Source organism: Chlorocebus sabaeus, chromosome 4, assembly GCF_047675955.1.
Source record: "Chlorocebus sabaeus isolate Y175 chromosome 4, mChlSab1.0.hap1, whole genome shotgun sequence".
NCBI lineage: Eukaryota > Metazoa > Chordata > Mammalia > Primates > Cercopithecidae > Chlorocebus > Chlorocebus sabaeus.
The window spans coordinates 54,170,475-54,194,145 of record NC_132907.1 but is presented as its reverse complement, the minus strand read 5'-3'; the positions used below and the strand labels follow the sequence as shown (position 1 = coordinate 54,194,145).

The window sequence follows — 23,671 nt, the reverse complement described above, 5'->3', positions numbered from 1 at the left end:
TATACTCTGGTCAAAATATACATGAACCACAAATATTAACTTCTGCCTACCAACAATTTACAGTTACGTTGTATGTGGAATTTCATTCTTGTCAGAACTCACAGTGGAAATAAAATTTCTATTATGGGTGGGAAGAGGAGGGAAGGAATTAAGGGAAAAAAGATTTGGACAGCACACACTTTTCTTTCATTCCAAAGGTGCCAGTCAGAACACAGATGCATGGAGTTCCCACATATAGCCACAGGCTACCAAGCAGTAATTCAATGTGAATGGTGTCACTACAACATCAAAAAGAGCAGTGCTGGGCAGAGGATTTTGTATAAAATCATCTAAAACTCTGAAAAACTACAAAAGCATCTCAAGAAAAAGTTAAGTAAAAGCAATGGAGTTTATTTCACTGAAATTATTTTAAATTAGATATGATATATTAAGCTCCCATATGCCCCAACCTGGTAGAAAAGTTCCTCTCAGTGAGAAATCAATTATTTTAATGGCAAAATTTTTACACATCAGTAAAATCTGTTATATTTAAAACTATGTATACAGTACATTTCTGGCAAAAAAAAAAAAAAAAAAAACCTTATACCTCTTTCAGTTGTCAAGACAAAGTAAAAATATGGTTGCATAAAGTCACAAAAAATATAAATTGCTGAAAAGATAATAAAAAAGATTAAAAATCATTTGCATTGCCTCCCTTACCTCCCTCTTCAATATTAGTAACAATTTGCAAACAACAAAAAAATTGTGAAAATTCTGTGCAACCTTGACACACTTAACCAAAGGTTGTCATTTCAAATATCCTAGCTTAAAAAAGAATTTACTGCAATTGTCTGTGCATTTATCATACTATTTATAGAAGTGCAATATTTAAATATTTTCAAAATAAAATGCAGTAACTAAACTGAATCACAATAACTTATAAGAGAAGCAAAGTTTACAAAATTAACAATTTTTAGAAGGTCCTATTTAATTGGTTCCTCCTTTTCTTCCCTCCTCCCCACAACAGCTTATATAGCGCCATTACTTAATTCTATATACAAATTTGTAACTTTAAAAATACAGTCTTCTGTTAACATCAGGAACATTATGCTGCATTTAGAGACCCTAAGTAAAATTAGAATCCCCTACAGAGAGGGCTACATAACAAGTTATAAACACAGTTTTGAACTCATATTTAAATGGAACTTCTATTACTTTGTACAGCTTTCAAATTAGAAGTTGAATAGAACAAGCCCCGGATAAAAAGCAGCAAGACTTTTCTTTTGAATTCAGTGCATGATTCTAGAAGTGCTTAAGTCAAATCTACTAGAGTCACCATTTATGCAAGCTATCATGACATTTGAGTTCATTATCATCTGGTTACATAAGTGCTCACTGTATTTGCCAAAAATAATCCTAAAATATGATTCTTAAAATAGAAAAAATATAGCTCTGTTGCAATGGGAAAATGATTAATACAAAAAAATCAATTTCTTAAAGTTAACATAAGGCAAATATAAATGATACAATATTATACACGATACCAATTTTATCTGAGGTGACTAAATCTTCATTTACATCTATTGTGTGATGCAATTATTAAGAATGAGAAAAAGAAAATATCAATGTAAATCAGAAATCTTAGGAAAATCCAGTATCTTTAAAAAGTACTTCAAGCCCAAAACAAATGTGACCACTTATTAATAGAATTGCTTTGTTCCACATTTTATCAAAATAATAATAATGTTATATCCAACTAAAGAGTTACCACCAAGTGTCATATGTAAAGTTTAATTGGATCCTGGTTTGAAATAATCAGCTATAAAGAAATTTGGAGGTAACTTCAGAAATTTAAATATGGCCTGATTAGATGATATTGGGGAATTATTAATTTTACAATGATATTATGGATTTTTAGGAGAATGTCATTATCTGTAGGAGATACTTGAAGTATTTTCACGGTGATATGTCTGTAACATCCAAATGGTTCAGGAAAAAAAAGCACATATACATATACACACACACACACACACGCATGTATATGCATAACTAGCTGTATCTATACATAGGTATAGAGAAAACAAATGACAAAACATTAACAACTGCTGAATCTAAGTGGTAGATATACATGTGCTTACTGAACAGGTTTTCGATTTTTCTGTTTTTAAAAATGTTCATAATAAAATTTGGGGGGGAAGTCATATCAGAGCACTTAAAGTTTGTAAGAGATAGTCTTTCTATGCACTGAATCAACTTAAAAGATACATAAACAAATAACTAGCAATGTTTGCATATACTCAATAATGACTGACATGATGAGCCAGAGGAATTTGTGAAATTAGCAAAAATAATATGATTTATTTACAGTATATGCAACTCAGCTCTTTTAACAAAAAAAGAACATTTTGTGTACAGAATATAGTGGGAATATTTTAAGATTAAAATTAGTGCTAGAGTATCTGAATATATAAATTCTGTGTTTTTGGACTTGTAAAGCTAAAATAAAATTTAAATTAGATCTGATATCTGATATGACTTACCATACACTACAGAATTTTTAAAGGGGGATATGGAGGCCGGGCACCATGGCTCACACCTGTAATCCCACCTCTTTGGGAGGCCAAGGTGGTGGATCACGCGGTCAGGAGTTCGAGACCAGCCTGGCCAACACAGTGAAACCCCGTCTCTACTAAAAATACAAAAAATTAGCCGGGTGTGGTGGCACGCGCCTGTAGTTCCAGCTACTCAGGAAGCTGAGGCGGGAGAATCACTTGAACCCGGGAGGCGGAGACTCCAGCCTGGGTGACAGAGTGAGACTCTGTCTCAAAAAAACAAAGAGGGAGGGATATGGAAGAAGTTATCTAGACTGTTAGTACTGCTGGAAGATACTAGCTATTTAAGAAGTTAAGGAGCCCAGAAAACAAAATCACCTATAAAGGTCTTGAGAATTCTAGGCAAATATTTATTGAATAAATTTATGAAGCAAATATATAACATGTAATAATATATGAAGGCCTTTATGTAAATTAATATTTTCAAAGCCCTGTGTACACTAAATATAAAATAGCCAAAAATCAGGTGAGCCTGAGAGACCTATAATTCACTGTGTATATTATGCTATATACGTACTGCACAATGAACAAAATGATCTTAATTCATTTCTGCATATTAGCTTTTAACTATAAATCATGTTCCAATCCCTGTGCAAATTGCATTCCAAAACGCCAGCCCTCAGTTATAATTATGTATAACTTGATTACAAATGGAAGCATTTGGCTATGACTTATTATGCATGCTTATTGCTACAAAAGAAATAAGCAAAGTTTTCTGTTTATTGTGCAAGAATTTTAATTAGATTTGCACACATCTCAAAAAATTCTATTGTGTGACTTCCAGGTCTTGGAGTTAGGTCAACAGGAGAAGAGTCAAGTGAGGTCACAGATGAGGTAAGAGAAACTTCTGAGGATTTTCCTTGAGCCTCAGCATCTGAATCACTCCTTTGGCAAGATCGATAGTTGCTAACTGATCCCGATCTCTGTGGAGTAGCAGTCCCTGATTTGGCTTCTGTAATTTCATCTGGGTAAAAAGAATTTCAATTTATTATAGTCTATGACCTTCTCCCAAAAAGTTTTGTAACAGTATTGTATTTGCTTCTTTAAGTGGGGCTGCTGGCCAGCTATCAAGAGCACGTTTATTCTAAATACCTTCTAAAATAGAGTCAATGAGCCTGTATTAAACTATTCACCTTTTTTACATTCAGTATGTATTCTCAAGATGGCTAATCAAAGTTGGGTACAGTATAGCTACTCATCAGCTGCAATCCAAGGTTAAGAGCCCAGTAAACCAACAATCTAGGGATTAATAAATATTATTCTATAGCAATAAAATGTAATCCCTCTATACTAAAATCATAGAATCAATGCACTTCAAATTTGGAAGGTATACTCGAAACCATCTCATCCAATCCCTCACTTTATTGATAAGAAAACCAGAGAAGTGACTTGCCCAAGGTAACAAATGAACAAAAAGGTAAGTCTAGAACCCAACTCTCCCAATGCTCGGCTTAGTGCTTTTTACTTTCCACTTTCCCTTCATATTTCATTTAGTATTTCATAAAAGAGCAACAATTCCAATGAATAAAAATCAAAGAAAAACTAAGGTTGGGAACATAATACAAAAACAAAAATGGGCATTCAACTGGTATACCCCAGTACTAGTAAAACTAAGGTTGCAAATTTGATCCAAATACAAGAAAAATAAAACACATTCTGTATTTCAGATTTCAGACTGTATTAGTATATGTTAGCAGATACATACTATATAGACCTCAAGATAACCAGACAAACTGGTTTGGCCAACATATCATGCCTCAAACCTGTGTCTTTCTGCTACTATGTGTGTACTATCTTTTAGTTTATAAAGAAGAAAAAATTTCATAGGTGAACCTCATCTAATAATTCTATGCAACCTTCCATAAGCAAAGGTGATACTATATATATTGTTTTTTTAATATTTTGTAAAGACAGAGTGTCACTATGTTGCTAAGGCTGGTCTCAAATTCCTGGGCTCAAGCAATCCTCCCACTTCAGCCTCCCAAAGTGCTGGGCTGTTTATAGGCATGAGCCACCACACCTATGCTCAACACTGTAGCTTAATGCAACTGAATTGGCCAATGAAGAACTGCCTTAACTTCATTCTTAACTGAAAATTTATTTAATAATAAATAAAAGCTTACAGAAGAGTCAATATTTATTTCTAAATAAAACATTTATCTTACCAAAATGAACTACACCAAGAAAACAAATGCAGCAGAAAACTGTCACCTTAGGATCAGACTACACCTGGCTTTAAGGATTTTACAAGATGATAATCTTAAAAGGACAATACGCTATAAGATTACAATAATAAGATTCATAAATGTTAATATTGCAAAGGCACAAGAAGTCACATTTTCTATTCCTTTGCAGTTGAATTACTAGGAACAAGTCAAGAAGCCTCAAAAGAATCAAAGAGTAAAATATCTAGTTAGTAACAATGTCTAATCTATGTTGTTTTGTGTGACGTACATACCATCAATACTACGGAAATCCAGTAGATAAGTTCTACTATCCACTTGGTATAACTGTAGACTCATTTTGGAGTAAGTGCTTGTCACAGGATTCTTCCTTCGTACACGCAAATAATATGGGTTTACAACCTAGCACATGGTATAACAAAAACCAAGTCAAAAGTAATTCTTCTATAAAACATTTTATAGACTGTGGGTTTGCCAAATATGCTAATAATCAAAATGTTATCTCTTTCTTACCTTCCATTCATAATCCAATTGTTTAATTGCTCTACATACTTCTGCCATAATATCATTTGGACGACTTTGACTTCTAATTCCTAAATGCCATTTTGCTTTCCTTACACCTTGGTGTTTGGATTTCTGCGGATTTAATTCATCAAGGGTATGGCGTGCCCTTGGTGTTTCAGCAACCAAGAATGGTACTCTTTCAGGATGGGGCCGAGACAGGTGATGATCATCAAGAAAAGAATCAGGTGGGCTTGTCGCCAAATAGAAATCTTTGGCTTCATTCATTATTCTCCTGTTATCTATTATGAGATGGTATGCAACTGCCAAAGGATCCTGGTGATTTCTGTTATAAAGACAGCTGAGAACTTCCTCTTCTGAGCACTCAAACTTTTCACATACTTCTTTTAAGGCTTCATCGTCAATCATGGTTGAACTATATGATGGATCCTCAGGAAAGAGATACTTCGGAAGGTCCTGTTTAAACCATTCATGTTCCCTGAGAGAAAAAGGCAGGATCAGGAGAATGATTTTGAATACAGCTGAGACTGAAAGTAAGTTTGGGGAATTTAGAATATGACCTAATTTATATTTATACTCATACTGTATTACTGTCACTTTTTGCAGTGAAATTTTCCTCTTCTAGCTCACACTTCATTGTGTATGTTGAGGAAAATGCTCCAATCTCCCTCCAGTTTTAAGAGAGAGAATGCACTGATGTAGCAATGGGGGGAAAAAGTTATGGGACAAATGACAATGACAATGACAAAGAACAGCTTATATCCAGCTTAGAAAGAGAACATATTAGGTAGCTTCATTATAATACTCTTTTGATATGTTAAGTGAAAATAATATAACAACAAAAATAGTAGACAACTATTGAGTACTTACTATATGCTAAGTTTTATGCTAAACACTTCATATACATTATCTCCCCTCATCATCGAAACAATTACATGAAGATAATATCTCTTTGTTTTAAATGAAGGAACTGAGGTTAAAAAAAAAAAAATCTACGAACATGCTCAAGGTCACAAAGACAGTAAGTGACAGAACCAGGATTACAACCCAGTTCTATGTGACTGGAAAGGCCATACCCTGAATGATTTCCTATTCTAATTCCCTAACTTCATATATTTAAGAATATGTTTGACGTGAACTATGTCAAACACTTTTCTAAAACTAAATAAAATCCAGAGGAGAAAAAAAAAAAAAAGAACAATGGTTATCTTCTGGGTCATGGGATTAAAGATAATTTTTATTCTCTTCTCTATTTTTGTTGGTGTTTTTCTAAGTCTTTAATTGTCATGTATTACATTTTAATTGGAAAAAAATAGGTAAAACACAAGCAAAAACATTTCTTACCTAGATATCTTAAAATATAAATTTTAGAGAATGATTTGTCCTTTCCCTTTGGTGATAAAATCATGCCCTGCCATTGATGGTCTCTTTTTTAGCTAGTCTAAAACATGTGTAGTAAGTGGAAAGTAATCAAGCTTCAAGTTCCACATATAATCTTTCCTTCTTCTTCATTACACTAATGCTTTCGTATTTACTATTCCTAGATCCATATCTGATTTCTTTCTTCCCTCTCAGATAAATGTGCAGTCTAGCCATTAGAAGACCAAAAGAGACCAAAATTTCCATAGGGGGTAAAAATAAAAAAAAAAGGAGAAACAAAGCTTGCAGTAAAATTGTTTAAGTCTTCATCAGAAATGGCTCACCCAAATTTGAGAAGAAAATTTGTCATCATCATTTTTGTCTAATTTAAACTATGAGGTTGAACCAGATGAAACTGGTAATACTGACTTTTACCTACAAAATAGGAATTTTGCATGTAATTCAATGTATACTACCAGGAAAAATATGTCAATTAAATTAAAATTTTCTCATTCCTTGGCATTAAAAAAATATATACAATAAGTCATGAGATAAGAAATCAAATAGCAACCCACAAATTTACTACTGAAAAGTATTAATCCTAACGCCAGGCATACTGGCTCATACCTGTAATCCCAACACTGTGAGGGAAAGGCATAAGGATCACTTGAGGCCAGAAGTTCAAGACCAGCCTGGGCAAAAATAGCGAGACCCTGTCACTCCAAACAAAAACAACAAAAGAAAACAACAACAAAAAGCAGCCAGGCGTGATGGTGGATGCCTATATTCTCAGCTACTAGGGAGGCTAAAGTGGGAGGATCACTTGACCCAGGAGTTACAGGCTACAGTGAGCTATGATCACAACACTGCACTCCAGCCTGGGTGACAGAGCAAGACCTTGTCTCAAAAATAAATAAATAAAAATAAAAGATATACATATATATGGAGTCTCTCTATGTTACCCACGCTGGTCTCAAACTCTTGAGCTCACATGATCTTCCCTCAGCCTCCCAAAGTGCTGGAAGTACAAGTGTGAGCCACCGCACCAGCCTTTCATTAGCTTTTTTATTAATTTAAAAAGTAATATAATGTTCACTGTAAACATTTCAAAACAAAGATGTGTAAGTAAAAAGTGAAAGCCCTCCCTCTTACTATTCTTACTTCCCTAAGGTAATCAGTTTACTATGTATTTTTAATAACAAAATAAAATAAATGTGTCTCTACACTCTATTTTTTCACATAAAAACAGGATTATACTGTATATTCTGTTCTGCAACTTTTTTTTTCACATAACTTTTATCATGGATACTATTAGATCTGATAACTTCCAAATTGCTTTATTACCTGATATCTTTGATTGTGGCCCTCTTCATGGGATCTACCTGCAGCATATGTTTCAAAAGGCTAATCACAGAAGGATTTAAATATTGAGGGGTATAGAAGATCCCATCACATATCTTCTTAAAAAGAGTTGGCACATGGTCATCATCAAATGGAAGGGTTCCACATAATAAAGCATAGAGAATAACCCCACTGCTCCATATATCTACCTCTGGGCCTGCATACAATCTGTAACAGGAAATAACAATTGGATTAAGGAATCATTTTAACCTAAGGATCAGTTAATCAAAAATTTCAAATATGGATATTTCATAAAGAATTCATAAGCAGAATATGGTTTTTATAGCCACTACTACATGTTACACATGAAGTTAATTCCATTAGTATTATCTTTGAAAACAAAAGTCAAGAAGTTTTGTAAATTACACACCATGGCTAAAATTCTGTTCTACTATTTACTATGGCCCTGATTGGATCTAACAATAGGGCCAAACCTTGAACAAACATATCACTATTCAATTTAAAATCATTGGTTTTTGTTACAGAGGAGAGATTAAGTGATATTTCATCGACTGAGAACGTTCTTTAGTAATGGACTCTGAACCCACAATCCCAATAACGCAAGACCCCATACACCAAGGTGAAAGGATCCTGAGGCTATGAAAGAAAGCCAGGCAAATTGGTTCACAGATTTTTAAAATCTCATTTGCAGTGCACTGTAGTTAACCGCAGACTAGTTAGATCACCCATTCAAAGTTTGGATTCAGGAAAAGTATTTCTTTAAAGTTATGTATTGCTGAACTGATCGATAAATATTATTTTGAGAGTAAAAGTTCTCATACACCAAGAGCTTGAAGAAAGACCTTATCCAAACTAGAAAAACTAAATTTCAGTAACAGCCCATTGCATATATGCACAGTTATAACACTTTTTTTTTATTTAAATAACACTTTCCACAGTCTCCATGTCCTGAATTGTTTTATTCCTAAAAGAATTAAGACAGACAACACAATTTTTTAAAAATGTTTAAAAGAATTTTTGACATTAATATTTAAAAAAAGATGAAACTTGACAAATCTAAAATTAGGTACTCCTGCCTTACTCATAGCCATGTTTTTACACAGATCTCATTTCTTTGAGCAGTCTAGGCCAACAAGCTTATGAAAACAGAAAGAAAACAGTATTTCTGCATTCTGAGTTAATCAAGATGGGAAACATTCACACAAATAAGCATGGTTTGGATGAAAAGTTATTAAAAGTTCATTACAAAACTAGCAAACTTCAGCTTCTGTTTTCAATTTCAGTAGTATAGTGAAGGACAAAGAGTTACTCTTAAAAATATTAAATTTTCCTGTTTTCCAAACTATTCAAAAAGCGACACTGTACAAATACCTTCATGTTCTCAATGCTGGTAATTAGTAAATTGAGAGGTTAAAATTCTTATAATATTGCAGTCTCTAAAAGGTTTAAAAAACAAAGATTCAACATAAATGAAGTTCAAGATTACTTCAGCCCAATTCCCTAAGACATTTTATCATGAAACATAAAGGTACTACAAAATGCCATCTATGTAAAAAATGAAAGCTACACATTACATGTTTAATTTTTCCTCTAAGTAAATAGTAATCCTTTTGTAACTACTAGATATGTCTGCATTATTCAAGTTTCTAGTGTCTTACCTACTTTTTAAACACCCTAGGTTTTAAACTTTCCATTTCTTCCACCTGGGAAAAAAATTAATGTACTCTCTTCTAACAACTTTAATATAATGTTGATTTGTAGTCCTTAACCCTCATTCACGTATAAATGTGGTTAAGAATAAGCCTTATTTTTCTTTCTTTTCATTAGAATTAACTATGACACTATAGACTGACAGAATCTAGGATAAAAAGACAATTTCAAATGTATTGAGGGTGGTGGGGTATCAAATACTACCTTCCTGAAATTACTTCTGGTGCAGCATAGTTGGGTGAGCCACAACTTGTTCTTAAAAATTCACCATCTGACATCATGTTTGAAAGACCTGAAAGTGCACAAAATCAGCTACTCAAAAGATTTCCCAAAGACAAAAATTAAAACCCCATTAAACAGTAAAATTGAGTTTGCATTAAAAATGATAAATCATCATTTTGTTATTTGCTTCAACAAAATCCTATGGTCTATTGTAGCCAAATATTCTGCCATTATGCCCTAAAATGTGTAATCTATTTCAACATTTAAAGTTAGTGCACTGTTAGAGTTTAATGCAAATATTAAGCTGTTGGTTATTTTGCTTATTAGAAAAAACTTGGCATGTTTAAGTTTTATTAATACAGAAATTACTAGGGAAAATAATCTATAACAGATGAATAGAAGGATTAAAATTCAAAGTTCCTATTAATCCTGTTCTGATTCTTTAAAAAAATAAAAATAAAAAAGCCAGTAATTTTGAATTTCAAAGTTCCCTCATAGTTTTACTCCAAAAAGAAACCGTTGCTCCCTCAAAAATGCACCCTATAAAAATAATCAACTGAGGAATAAGAAATTCAAATAATTAAGCCAATTACTATTAAATAAAAAAAGAAGAAAGAAACACCAAAACAACCAGCTCAGGTTTGGCTGGCATTTTTCAGTTAATATCTAAACATTTAAGTAGATATAGGTGTAAATATAGATATATAGATGTAGTCAAAACTAAGGAAAATATTTATAAGAATGTTCTCTGGGCCAGACATGGTGGCTCACACCTGTAATCCCAGCACTTTGGGAGACCAAGACAGGCAGATCACTTGGGCTCAGGAGTTCTGAGTCCACCTGGCCAACATAATGAAGCCCCATCTCTACCGAAAATACAAAAAAAAAAAAAAAAAATGTAGCTGGGTGTGGTGGCACGCATCTGTGGTCCCAGCTACTTGGGAGGCTAAGGTGGGAGAATCACTTGAGCCTGGAAGGCGGAGGCTGAAGTGAGCAGAGATCACACCACTGCACTCCAGCCTGGGTGACAGAGTGAGACTGTCTCAAAACAAAAAAACAAACAAAAAAAATTTATCTGATTTGAACTAAAACCAACCTAAAGAAAAGAAGTGCAGAGATTCCTTTTTCACTTAGGTTTAGTAAGTCAATGGCAATTTATATAGGAAATACAGAAAAAACAAACTTTTTTTTTTTTTTTTTTTGAGACCATGTCACACTCTGTCGCCCAGGCTGGAGTACAGTGGCACACTCCCGACTCACTGCAACCTCTACCTCTTGGGTTCCAGCAGTTCTTCTGCCTCAGCCTCCCAGGTAGCTTGGACTATAGGCGCGCACCACCATGCCCGGGTAATTTTGTATTTTTAGTAGAAACAGGGTTTCACCATGTTGGCCAGGCTGGTCTCAAACTCCTGACCTCAGGTGATCCACCCGCCTTGGCCTCCCAAAATGCTGAGATTACAAGCGTGAGCCATCATGCCCAGTCAAAATAAATCCATTTTTAACAATCAAAATGTTCTTTAAACAAATTATAATTTACTATCATTTAAAACATTTTAAAATAATTTTTAAATAAATATTTTTAATTAAAAAATTGTTTTAAATGATTTTAAATAATTATAATTCACATAGTTCACTTCTGGCTTTCAAAGTTTTAAATAATTTCATCCCACTCACTTTCCTTCTTCTCCATAGTTGATTCTTTTGAACATACTGGAAATAAAGCTGCTACCTTCTCTTCACAAATAATACTCTCTTTTTGAATAGTCTCTCTAATGCTACCAACTTAAGTTGTTTAAAATTTAATTTTAAAGATATTTAAAGAGCCACGTGCAGTGGTGCATGCCTGTAATCCCCATACTTTGGGAAGCTGTGGCAGGAGGATCACTTGAGGCCAGGAGTTCGAGAGAAGCCTGGACAACATAGTGAGAACCCGTCTCTACAAAAATACAAAAGTTAGCCTGGCATGGTAGTGCAGACCTGCAGTCCCAGCTACTCAGGAGGCTGAGGCAGGAGGGTCGCCTGGCCCAGTAGTTTGGGGCTGCATTGAGCTATGATCACGTCACTGCCCTCCAGTCTGGGCAACAAAGCGAAACTCTGTCTCTATAAAATAATAGTAATAGTAATAAAGGCATTTAAACCTAAGAAAAGATGATTTCTTAGCTTTTCTTATTTTTGTATGTTCATACACAAAATAGAATACTTTGACATACTCAGTCTATTACTTTATGTAATCTTTTACAGTTATCTGAAGAATTCTATATAGGTTCATTGAAACTATAAGAACATTAGAAATGAACGTAAGAAACTATAAAATTATCCTTACCAAAATCGGCTATCTTTGCATTCATGTGTGCATCAAGCAGGACATTTTCAGGTTTCAAATCTCTATGGACTACCATATGCCTGTGACAATAATCCACACCAGAAAGGATCTGTTGGAACAGACGTCGACTTTCTTTTTCATCCAGCTAAGAAAAGTAGAGAGGCATTTTAAAGGTGTGTCTTTCAAAGTAAATTGTCCTATATATAATTCTCCAACATATAAAATTGTCAAAATACATGAAAATCTTCCAAATGAACTTATGAGATACTTTTGACAGGAGGAGGAGATACCTGTAGCACAAAACAGAAATGCTAAGATGGTCTTGGAACCCAAATCAGTAACTCAAGTTTCTAATATTATCATTTGCATATGACTACATTGTAACAGCTTGCCTTCCTCTATATCTCATGAGTTATTTCAAATAATTTCAATATCTACTTGAAATGTGGCATATTCTCTTTTATAAGCTGGAAATGTTTAATTTTTCATTCTTATAACAAATATTTACTAAATACCTTCAATGTGCTATACATTGTTTTAGACATTCATTACACAGCAATGAATAAAACAAAGGCCCTAATCTAGTTGATGAAAATAGACTAATAAATATAGTCTGAAGGAGTGATACTGTTTGAAGAAAAACAAAGCAAAATATGGGTACAGTGAGTGACAGTGGGGTGGGGGATACTATTTTAGACCATGAGAAAGTAATATTTAAGCACTATTCATAAACCAGCACGCAACTATGTTGCTATATGTCCCAAAATATAAGATATTTTAACAAGAAATACCTTAATTAATTTAATAAAATATCATAGCATTTTATGTTTAATATGCTTGCTGGAAAAAAAATCTTATGTAGCAACTACCTTTTTGTTTTTGTTTTTGTTTTTTTTTGTTTTTGGTTTTTAAATTTATATTTTGAGACCCAGTCTCATTCTGTTATCAAGGCTGGAGTTCAGTAGTGCCATCACGGCTCACTGCAACCTCCACTTCCCTGGGCTCCAGCAATCCTCCCACCCCAGCCTCCTAAGTAGTTGGGACCACAGATGCATGCCACCAAGCCCGCTAATTTTTGTATTTCTGATAGAGACAAGACTTTGCCATGTTGCCCAAGCTGGTCTCGAACTCCTGAGGCCATCTACCGCCTCAACATCCCCAAGTGCTGAGGATTACAGGCATGTGCCACTGCATGCAGCCTGAAGTATTTTTTTTAAACTTCTCTATGTATCCATATATTCTTATCACTTTTTTCAACATAAGTGACAATCATTACTTGGATGTGCCTGCTCCCAAGAAGTCACATTTAATAAATAAGCTATAAATCCTCTAAGCGAAGGACTCCAATATGCAATTCTCTAACACAGGTCGCAAATTAGCATTCTAAAACCAGACTTACACCTTAAAGGGCATGGATAATCTGGGAGAAAAGACAAATCAGTAATTTATTTTGAAAAAAGAAAGTATTATAAGATACCGTTCCTCTAGAAAAAATATTAATCCTTTGGCAATCTAATACTTTTATTTCTAGAAGATTTGTAAGTTCATGGAGAAAAAAAACAGTATCTGTTCAAACATGAAAAAGTAGGAGAAAACTTGATTAAACAAAATATAAGAAGTAAAATAACTAGGCAGGCTATGAAAATGAAAATTATACTGTATTCATAACAAGTACAATTACAAAGGATGGAGAAAGGGATGTCTATAAACATTAGAAAAGTCAAAATACATTTCCAATTAAACATAGCAGATTAAATCTTTTGTCTCCAACTCTTGAAACATCACTAAAATGACATCAGCAATAAAAGAGGTATATAAAGACAAAAAGAACAAAAGAGACAGCAGTAATCAAGAGGAGTCACCAAGGAGGACAATAGACGAACACTAATAAAGACTAAGCCTACAAGAGAAAGCTGAAACCTAAGCCTACAGGGGTAGAAACCAGGAAAAAATAAATGTCTGCACACAAAGCCCTGGGAAGCCTCAGAAATTGGAAACATAGGGAACTGCTCAAGGTAGAAGTGAGAGATGAGCTGAAAACAGGACAAGTGCTTAAAGAAAGCAGCTTTTAAACTCACCCATACTGGGAAATAAGACCTATAATTTACTCTAGTAAGGCTGAACCAGCTCTGCTCTCAAGGACACCAAGGCAGGGATAAGGCATCCTAAGGAAAACATGGGGGGCTAAGAGAAAGTCAACATACTAACTAGTGAGACTTGCATCACTTTTCCCCACTCAGCTCCTGCAGCACTGGCAGTTAAGCTAAGGCCTTTAAGGAAATGGGAAGGTTTCTTCTAGAACAAATATCTGATCCAAGAAAACATATTTGTTATTATTAATATTTGGTGTACAGTAATAAAATAGACAAGTCCCTACGTATTCAAGCTATGGGAAAAGCCAGCAATCAATAAGTTCTACCCATATAAGCCTGGCATTTAGTACCTCATTCTTAAATATTTAATGGACAGCCAAGAATCACCAAATGTCTGAAAAAGGGCCATGCATCAAAGACAAAAATGAATAAAATGAACAGAAAAAAATGGGGAGCAGAGAGCACAGAAGGTACAGAACAAGATGGAACGGAGGAAAACTTGTTTTAAAATGCCATCCTCAGACTAGGTTATTACATCTGTGAGGCAAATAACAGCAGACTAAAGAAATGAAAATTTCAGAAAATAAGAAACTTTTGAAATAGAAAATATGGGTGCTGAAATTTTAATATTCAACTGGTAAAACTGAAGAAACACCCACAAGGTAAAACCAAGAAATAAACAACAGAAAAGATAAGAAAAAAATATGTCAATTGTGCCTGTTTCCCATTTCTCCAGGCAGAACTTTTGTTTGTTTGTTTGTTTTGGTAAGGAGAAGCAGGAGTAAAGAAGGGGAGTACCTGAAATAGAAATGAATCATATTAAGAAATAGTAAAATCAAAATTAACTTGGTTAATAAGTTTGATTTTGTTGAAAGTAAACAGACATTCTATACAGAACAAATTAATGAGTAATGTAAATAACTTAAGATTGGGAGTGAGACAAGCTTTCTTTTCAGGGCTAGATACAGCTCTCCCACAAAGGGGCTTTTGCATACCACATAACCTGGGTATGAGAAAAAGTATGGGCAGAGGGCAGTGTTGAGTTTTTGTATCTGTAACTTAAGGTAGTGTTCAAAATGTCCTGTAAAATTCCTGCCACCTCTAAATTCTTTGTATCTAATTCCTACCTCCTTCATGGAGCCTGTTTTTACTACTCTAGGTACATCAGATTTCTGAAACCAAAACATGAATGCAATTTAAATGTGACTAGAATTGACTAGCAAGGCCTAGATCTTTAAGTAATAATATATTTTGTAAGGATTAATTACATTAAGATACATATACAAAGTGTTTGTATACTCTGGAAGCATAAGTCTGAGGATTATGAGTTCTGGGACTCAAGCCAATTCTGTTATTAATAAATCACATTACCGTAAGCAAACATGTAAGCCATGAGGCTCAGTATCCACATCTGTATAAACAGGCTAAGGAGATAATCTTGAAGATCCTTTCTAGTTCTAAACAGTTTATGATTCTAAACAAATATATGACTAAGGGAACTGGTAATTAAATAGACCTCTTAAAATTGCTTGCTGACATTTTGATGCTAGTAAAGGATAAAGGGGAGTTACAAAATACATAAAGAATTAAATCAGAGCTTACCCTTCCATTCTTACAGATATAATCAAATAGCTCTCCTCCTGAGACATATTCCATCACCATGAAAATATCAGATGGTGTACTGATGACCTGGTACCTGGTGAGAGAAAACATTGTCTACGAATATTAAAACACGTATATTCATTCATTCAATAAATATTTACTAAGCACCTATAGTATACCAGGTACTATGCTAGGAGCTGGGAAAACTGCAGGAAACAAAAAATTCTCTGCTCTCATGGAGTTCATGTTCCAGGAACCAGGAAACAGACACTAAATAAATAAGCAATATCTCAGGTGGTGGAACATGCTATGAAGAAAAATAAAAAAAAATTGAGGGGAATCTTTGTATACAGAGTACTCAAGGCAGGCCTCTATTAAAGTAACATTTGAGCTGAGCCTAAAAGAAAAATGGGAACAAATTATGTAATTAGGAGGAAAGTGAACCCAGGAGAGGGAATAGCAACTGCAAAAGTCCCCAAGTAGAAGCCTGCTTGGCATGTTCAAGGAATATTAAGAGAGAAATCGGATGTAGAGTCAAAGGTGTTAACTGCAGGCCAGAGGACACAGAATTTTACAAGCCATGATAAGGCTTTGGCTTTTACTCCAAGGAAGATGAAAAGCTATCATACGTTTTAAGCAGTCATGTGATCTGGCATATTAAAAGGAAAACTATGGCAGCAGTGTGAAGAATTAACTGTCAACAGTAAAGGTAGACACAGGAGGTTACTTCAGGATTTCATGAGACAGGTGAAGGTGGCTGAGACCAGGTTGACGGTGGTAAAGGAACTGGGAAGCAGTCACATCCTAGCTTGATTGTGAAGGAAGAAATGAAATGGATGGTAGAAAGTGAAACAAACAGGGAAGTTAAAAATGGTTCCTAAGTTTTAGCCCTGGGTAACTGGCTATTAGCCAAGATGGTGCAAACTGTGGGAAGAGCAGGTTTGGGAGAGTAATAAAGAGTTCATTTTGGGCCGGGTTGAGTTTTAAATGCCTTGCGAATATACAAATGGAAAAGTAAAGTCAGCAGTGAACATATAAGTCTGGTGTAAGAAGAGATCTTAAAGCAAGAGATATACATTTAGGGGTGGTCAGCATATGGATGGTATTTAAAACCATAGCACTCAACAAATGAGAAGAGGTGAGAGTGAAACAAATTTGAGTTAGCCAGTTCAGCAGAAAAACCTAAGCAGCTTTAAGTTATTGCCTGCACAACAAAGCAGAAGCTGAGCAGGAAATATGTTATTTGTAGACTCTACAACTGGCAACTGTAAAACAACACTAAGATTACTGCCCTTTTGAAATACTGGATTCCTGAAATTTTGTTATCTGTATGGTCAGGTATAAGCAGGATGGGGAAAAACCCTTTCTACTACCGCATTCTCGCTAGTGAGGCTAACTGACATCATGTGGGCATTTGGAGGTCAAGAGTTTTTACTAGTAGATCATTGTTGGTTTTACAGCAAGCAGTGGGGCACCAAACATTATCAGAAGGGCATCTTTCCAGAAGACCGGAAAGAATGAGAAGATAACAGCTGATAAGCACAAGGGCAAAACATGAACATAGGCTTAAATGACCATCAGTGGGGTTAGAAAAATACATGAACGGGAAGAAACTTTTTTTGTTTGTTCGAGACAGAGTTTCGCTTTTGTTGCCCAAGCTGGAGTGCAATGCCATGATCTCAGCTCAATGCAACCTCCACCTCCCAGGTTCAAGCCATTCTCCAGCCTCAGCCTCCCGAGTAGCTGGGATGACAGGCACCCACCACCATGAGCAGCTAATTTTTGTATTTTTAGTGGAGACAGGGTTTCACCATGTTGGCCAGGCTGGTCTCGTACTCCTGACCTCAGGTGATCTGCCTGCCTCAGCCTCCACTTTGTAATTCTAAAGTGCTGGAATTACAGGTGTAAGCCACTGCACACGGCCTAGGGAGAAACTTTTCAAAACCCTCAGGAAACAAAAAGAAGTGTCACTCATTTTTCTCGCTTGTCACATTAAGTAGGTTAACAAAAAAGATGAAAAGATAACTGGACTATATTTAAAATAAACAGAGCTTACAGTTTAATTATATGAGGATGCCTGAAAAGCTTGAGGTTCTGAATTTCTCTGCGGATTTTTCCTACCACATCAAGGCTCCGAATCTTCTGTCGATTGAGTATCTTCACAGCAACTTTATGCCCAGTCAATTCATGTTTGCCAACTGTAAAAGAAGTAGTTTTAATAAATTAGTACTATGATTAATAATATATTCACACATATTCTGGCTGGGTGCAGTGGTTCACACCTGTAATCCCAGCACTTTGGGAGGCCAAGGCAGGTAGATGACTTGAGGTCAGGAGTTCGAAACCAGTCTGGCCAACGTGGCAAAACCCCATCTCTACTAAAAAATACAAAAATTAATGGCCGGGCGCAGTGGCTTATGCCTGTAATCCCAGCACTTTGGGAGGCCGAGGCAGGCAGATCACCTGAGATCAGGAGTTTGAGACCAGCCTGGCTAACATGGTGAAACCCCGTTTCTACTAAAAACACAAAAATTTGGTGGCACGTGCTGGCGCGCAGCTGTAATCCCAGCTACTCAGGAGGCTGAGGCAGAAGAATCGCTTGAACCTGGGAGGCGGAAGTTGCAGTGAGCCGAGATCATGCCATTGCACTCCAGCTTGGGCAACAAGAGCAAAACTCTGTCTCAAACAAACAAACAAATAACAAAAATTAGCTGGGTGTGGTGGCACATGCCTGTAATCCCAGCTACTTGGGAGGTAAAGCAGGAGAATCACTTGAACCTGGGAGGCAGAGGTTGCAGTGAGCCCAGATAGCACCACTGCACTCCAGCCTGGGGTGATGATTGAGACGCTATCTCAACAAAACAAAAGTCATAATATATTTAGACATATTATAAGAGTAGTTATCTAGCATTCTCAGAAAATAGCTAAGCAAATGTAAGTTCTTTTCTCTTTTGTCAGATTCATCCCAAATGTTCAGATGTTTAAGAGTGATTACATAGGAGAATACATAAGAAATTGGTAACAGTGGTTTCTTCCAGAAAATAAAGCTGGAAGACTAAAGGAAGAGAAGAAGAAAGGAGATTTCTTTTTCGCTGTATACCTTTTTGGTTTTTGTTTTGTTTTGTTTTGTTTTGTTTTGAGATGGCATCTGGCTCTGTCGCCCAGGGTGGAGTGCAGTGGCCGGATCTCGGCTCACTGCAAGCTCCGCCTCCCGGGTTTACGCCATTCTCCTGCCTCGGCCTCCCGGGTAGCTGGGATTACAGGCACCCGCCACCTCGCCCGGCTAGTTTTTTGTATTTTTTAGTAGACACTGGGTTTCACCGTGTTAGCCAGGATGGTCTTGATCTCCTGACTTCGTGATCCGCCCGTCTCGGCCTCCCAAAGTGCTGGGATTACAGGCTTGAGCCACCGCGCCCGGCCCACCTTTTTGTATTTTTAAATTCTTTTAATTTTTCACCTTTTAACCTATCATACATATAAACTGAAATTTTTCTTTTAGTATCATTTATATGGATATTAAAACATAGAAATTGGTGTAACCAGCATTATATAGTCAGATACAGAACAGTTCCATCATCCCAAAAGACTCTCATGCCATGGATACATTTCCCCATCCATAACCTCTTATACCTTTGAAATTCTGGTTCATGTGCATGTGGTTTCTAGTTTTTTTGGTTTCTCTATTTTTAATTTTTTTTCTGTTTTTTAATTTTTAATTTTTTATTTTTTTTTGAGACAAAATGTCACTCTTATCACCCAGGGTGGAGTGCAGTGTCACAATCACAGCTCAATGCAGCCTTAACCTCCCCAGGCTCAGGTGATCCTCCCATCTCAGCCTCCCAAGTAGCTGGGACTATAGGCAGACCCCACCACACCCAGCTAATTTTTTTGTATTTTTCTGTAGAAATCAGGTTTCACCATATTGACCAGGATGGTCTCAAACTCCTGGGTTCAAGCAATCCACCAGCCTCAACTTCCCAAAGTGCTAGGATTACACGTGTGAGCCACCATGCCCAGTCTCTATTTTTTTAAATGCAGTTAAAAATAAAGGGAAAAAAAATCAAGTCATTTTGTCTTTCCATTTTAAATGCTATCACTAGACAGTCAGTGGTGACAGAATTTGCGTTTAGGACATAATCCCAAAAGACACAATCCCAAATGCCATAATCCCAAATGTTGAAATCCCAAAAGATCAAAATCCCTGAAATCTAAAATTCCAAAAATCACAATCCCAAAAGAACAAAATCCTAAAAACAGAATTCCGGAAAAATAATTTGTAGAAAGTTATCTAAAAGACACTTATTTCCATTTTTAATCCCTAAAATCTAAAATTCCAAAAATCACAATCCCAAAAGAACAAAATCCTAAAAACAGAATTCTGGAAAAATAATTTGTAGAAAGTTATCTAAAAGACACTTATTTCCATTTTTAAAAGATTTATTTGAGAAACATAAAAACACAATGGGATAGTTCATAGGCCCCTTTACACAATAAAATAAGCACTAATAACCTATTTTTGCAATCATAAACACTCAGGTATACTAACAACTGTTACATGGGTATAATAGGAACAGATAAACTGTATTCATGAAGAAATAGATTAAAAGCAAAATGGATAAACACATATCACTATGGTTGGTAATCAGGTGCACCCAGATTCATAACTGCGGTCATCTGACATACCAGACAACCTGAATCTTCTGACAAGATCAATCAAAAACTGCAATGGGTCACTACCACTTGCACAAAAACCACAATAGAGTCACCCAAAGAGCCAAGATCTTGAGAAATTTTATCTTTCACAAATACAGATGAACAAAATGGACATCTCTTCATTTACTGAGCAAGTTTCAACATTTTTATGTACATGCACAATGCTTACACATTAAATCACATCGTGATAATGCACTTTCATGGAGTCAAATATGCAAAAAAAAAGTGCATAAAACGAGTTAGAATTCTCTAAAAGCCTTTACAAAATTTATACCTGCAGTATTAGACATGAGGCAAAGATAAAATACATAGCATAGCAAATTGGCACTATGTGTGAAAGGGCAGAAGTCATACCTGATTGAATAATTTGGCAGGGGAGCTTTCTTATATTTTTCACTTGCATATTCACTTCTGTGATCTTCAAAACATTCACTTGTGTTTAGACTAGAACAGTTGTGGCCTAAATATTTTGTAAGTATATGCTGACCATTTGGAAATTATTGCTTGGTCATTACAATTAAGTGATTTTCTGTTTTCACAACACCAATAATAATTAGCTTTTAAACTTTTCTCTTTCACCATTAAGTAGCCTAGTATACTTAATTTATCACAGACTTTTTGTAAGGGAACAATTTCACGGGTCTCTTCCATTGTGCTGTAAGGAATACAGTAAGAAGGAATGATATTTGGCTTTCTCAATACCAAATCTGTATTAGTCAGCATTCTCCAGAGAGACATAACCAATAAGATGTATATATACGTAGATATATGAGAGATGATTTATTAGGGGAATTGGCTCATGTGATTATAATGGCTGATAAGTTCCACAACAGGCCATTTTCAAGCTGGAGAGACCCTGGCATGCTGGTAGCTTGGCTCAGTCTAAAGACCTCAGAACCAAGCCAAACCAGGTCTCAGTCTGAGGCTGAAAGACCAGGACCCAAGGGGCTGCTGCTGTTATGTCCAAGAATCCAAAGACCAACAAGCCTGGAGTTCTGATGTCTAGTTCAGCAGAAGAAAAGTCCGTTCCAGCTCTCAGAAAGGCATCAATTTGTTCTCTCTGGGCCCCCAGCAGATTTAATGGTGGCTACCAACATTGAGGGCAGATCTTCCCCACCTAGTCCACTCAGACTCACATGCTAATCTCCTCACAAACCCAAAATAATGCTTTAACAGGTTTCTAGGTATTCCTTATTCCAGTCAAGCTGATACTTAAAATTAAATTCATGAATCCACCCCTCAATTTGGCACCCATAAACCAACTCCTTAAACCATACTTAATTTCCAAATAAATACAATAAAAAGGCAATCCGTTCTACCTAACATGATGCAAGTGAAGTGATGCAACTATCTTTCATACAACCAAATATGCACTAATTTCTACCCCAGGTGTTGGCTTGCAGCATTTCAACATTTGGGATTTTAATATTTCACGATTATGATTTTCAGGATTTTAGATGTGTGAGATTTTTAGAATTTAGGGATTCTGATGTTTAGAGATTTTGATCTTTCAGTATTTCAACATTTGGGATTATGGCATTAGGGATTGTGTCTTTTGGTGTTATGATCAGCATCAGTAGAATTTAGACAGTCATGAGGCTAAGTCTCCAAAAATTTAACCTTTGTGCACTCTTTCTCAGGAACCTACTGGAGAATATATATTCCATCAAAATGAGGAAGAAACCCAAGAAAGATGGCATGGAATCCAGTAAAGAAGGAATCCAATATAGTAGAAAAACTAAGAGAATCTCAAAATGGTGAAGCAAAGTCACAGTAACAGATATGCAGAAGGCCTAGAAGGCAACAAATCCAGATAGGAATGTGACAAAGAATCCAAAATAGTTAGTTCTGGGGGTAGGAGGACAGATAATCTAACAAGTTTATAAATATGGAATATCATATTGAGAAATTTTACAAAGGCACTGGAAGATGTGAGAAATTAAGCCTTAGGTTAAAAAAAATTAAACAAATGAAAAAAATGAGATAATTCATGAATGCCAGTAAAAATTAAAGTTCTATAAGAAATAAAACATAGTCATAGATACTGACTTAGCAAATAGTGTTTACACAGCCACAATTATGAAAAACCAAATATAGGTTTTGTAAAAGTATGATATAACTATATTAGAAGGATGGGGGTCTAGTATGAAATGTACAAGAGAAAGAAGGAGGGCAACCCTATAATCACAGCTGAAATCAACTGTGAAAATGAAGCACATTTTGCTTTCTAGTAAGACGTTCTCCAATCTCCAGTACTAATTAGATGTGATTAAGAGCAGCCAACTTGACTGTTAAAGCTTGCTTCAGGAAGTACCTTCTTTCTTAGAACAAGTAGGCTGAAACCGAAGCATGGTACTAAACACATCCTCCAATAATCTCCAAGCTCTGGCTTGGCACAGACTTTCTCTTGATAGCTGCTCAGCTGAAACAAGACTGGGAAATACCCACAGTACTAGATAATACTGGTAGACTCAGACTTGGAACGAATACTAAGACAGAATCCATTTAGGCCTGAACTCCCAAACCATCACAAACCAACCAAACTCCTATGATACCCTGCTCAACTGAATTTCAACCTCAATTAACTTTAAGAAACAATTGGAGCTTATCCAAAACTCTGGACATATATTCTGTCATTTAATAAGGAACTGGAATCAGAATTCAAAGCATTCTCTTAAATTCATTATTTTGGCATTATGTACTGAGCATCTCCTACATGCCAGTTAATGCTGCTGGGGAAAACAGTATTGACCAAAAGCAACCTGGGCTATGGGACCTTCCCGGCCTGTAATGATGAAAAAAATAACAGTAAAGTACAAAAAAGCAAAAAGTCTTATAATACAAAAGAATAAAACAAAAAAAGAATAGACATTAAACTCATCTATGAAATGCATTGATTGTACTAGCAAAATGTGTAACTATTTTCAGAGTGATAAGAAAATATAGGAGGTATGAAATCAGAGCAGAGCAAGAAGAATTTTACAACAATAC

The 23,671-nt window shown here is 35.6% G+C and overlaps 1 protein-coding gene and 1 long non-coding RNA gene across 3 annotated transcripts in view; one reads left to right on the top strand and one right to left on the bottom strand.

The window, feature by feature from the left end:
• Positions 1–369: 369 nt before the first annotated feature.
• Positions 370–23,671, bottom strand: part of PRKAA1 (protein kinase AMP-activated catalytic subunit alpha 1) — a 40,429-nt gene continuing 17,127 nt past the window's right edge. The window contains exons 2-9 of one of the 2 annotated variants that reach the window (XM_007961468.3): positions 18,024–18,165; positions 15,968–16,061; positions 12,273–12,417; positions 9,932–10,019; positions 8,000–8,224; positions 5,288–5,774; positions 5,050–5,176; positions 370–3,555 (exon numbers count right to left, since the gene is read on the bottom strand). In XM_007961468.3, coding sequence (XP_007959659.1) covers positions 3,311–3,555; positions 5,050–5,176; positions 5,288–5,774; positions 8,000–8,224; positions 9,932–10,019; positions 12,273–12,417; positions 15,968–16,061; positions 18,024–18,165 — 1,553 coding nt within the window. In that variant the 3' untranslated portion in view covers positions 370–3,310. Of the gene's footprint in view, positions 3,556–5,049; positions 5,177–5,287; positions 5,775–7,999; positions 8,225–8,285; positions 9,454–9,931; positions 10,020–12,272; positions 12,418–15,967; positions 16,062–18,023; positions 18,166–23,671 lie in introns of those variants that run through there. The other variant, XM_037990785.2, reaches the window with a different exon arrangement.
• Positions 5,688–22,710, top strand: LOC140711524 (uncharacterized). Its single transcript, XR_012092787.1, has 2 exons — positions 5,688–5,829; positions 22,321–22,710. It is a non-coding gene; the product is annotated as an uncharacterized lncRNA (long non-coding RNA).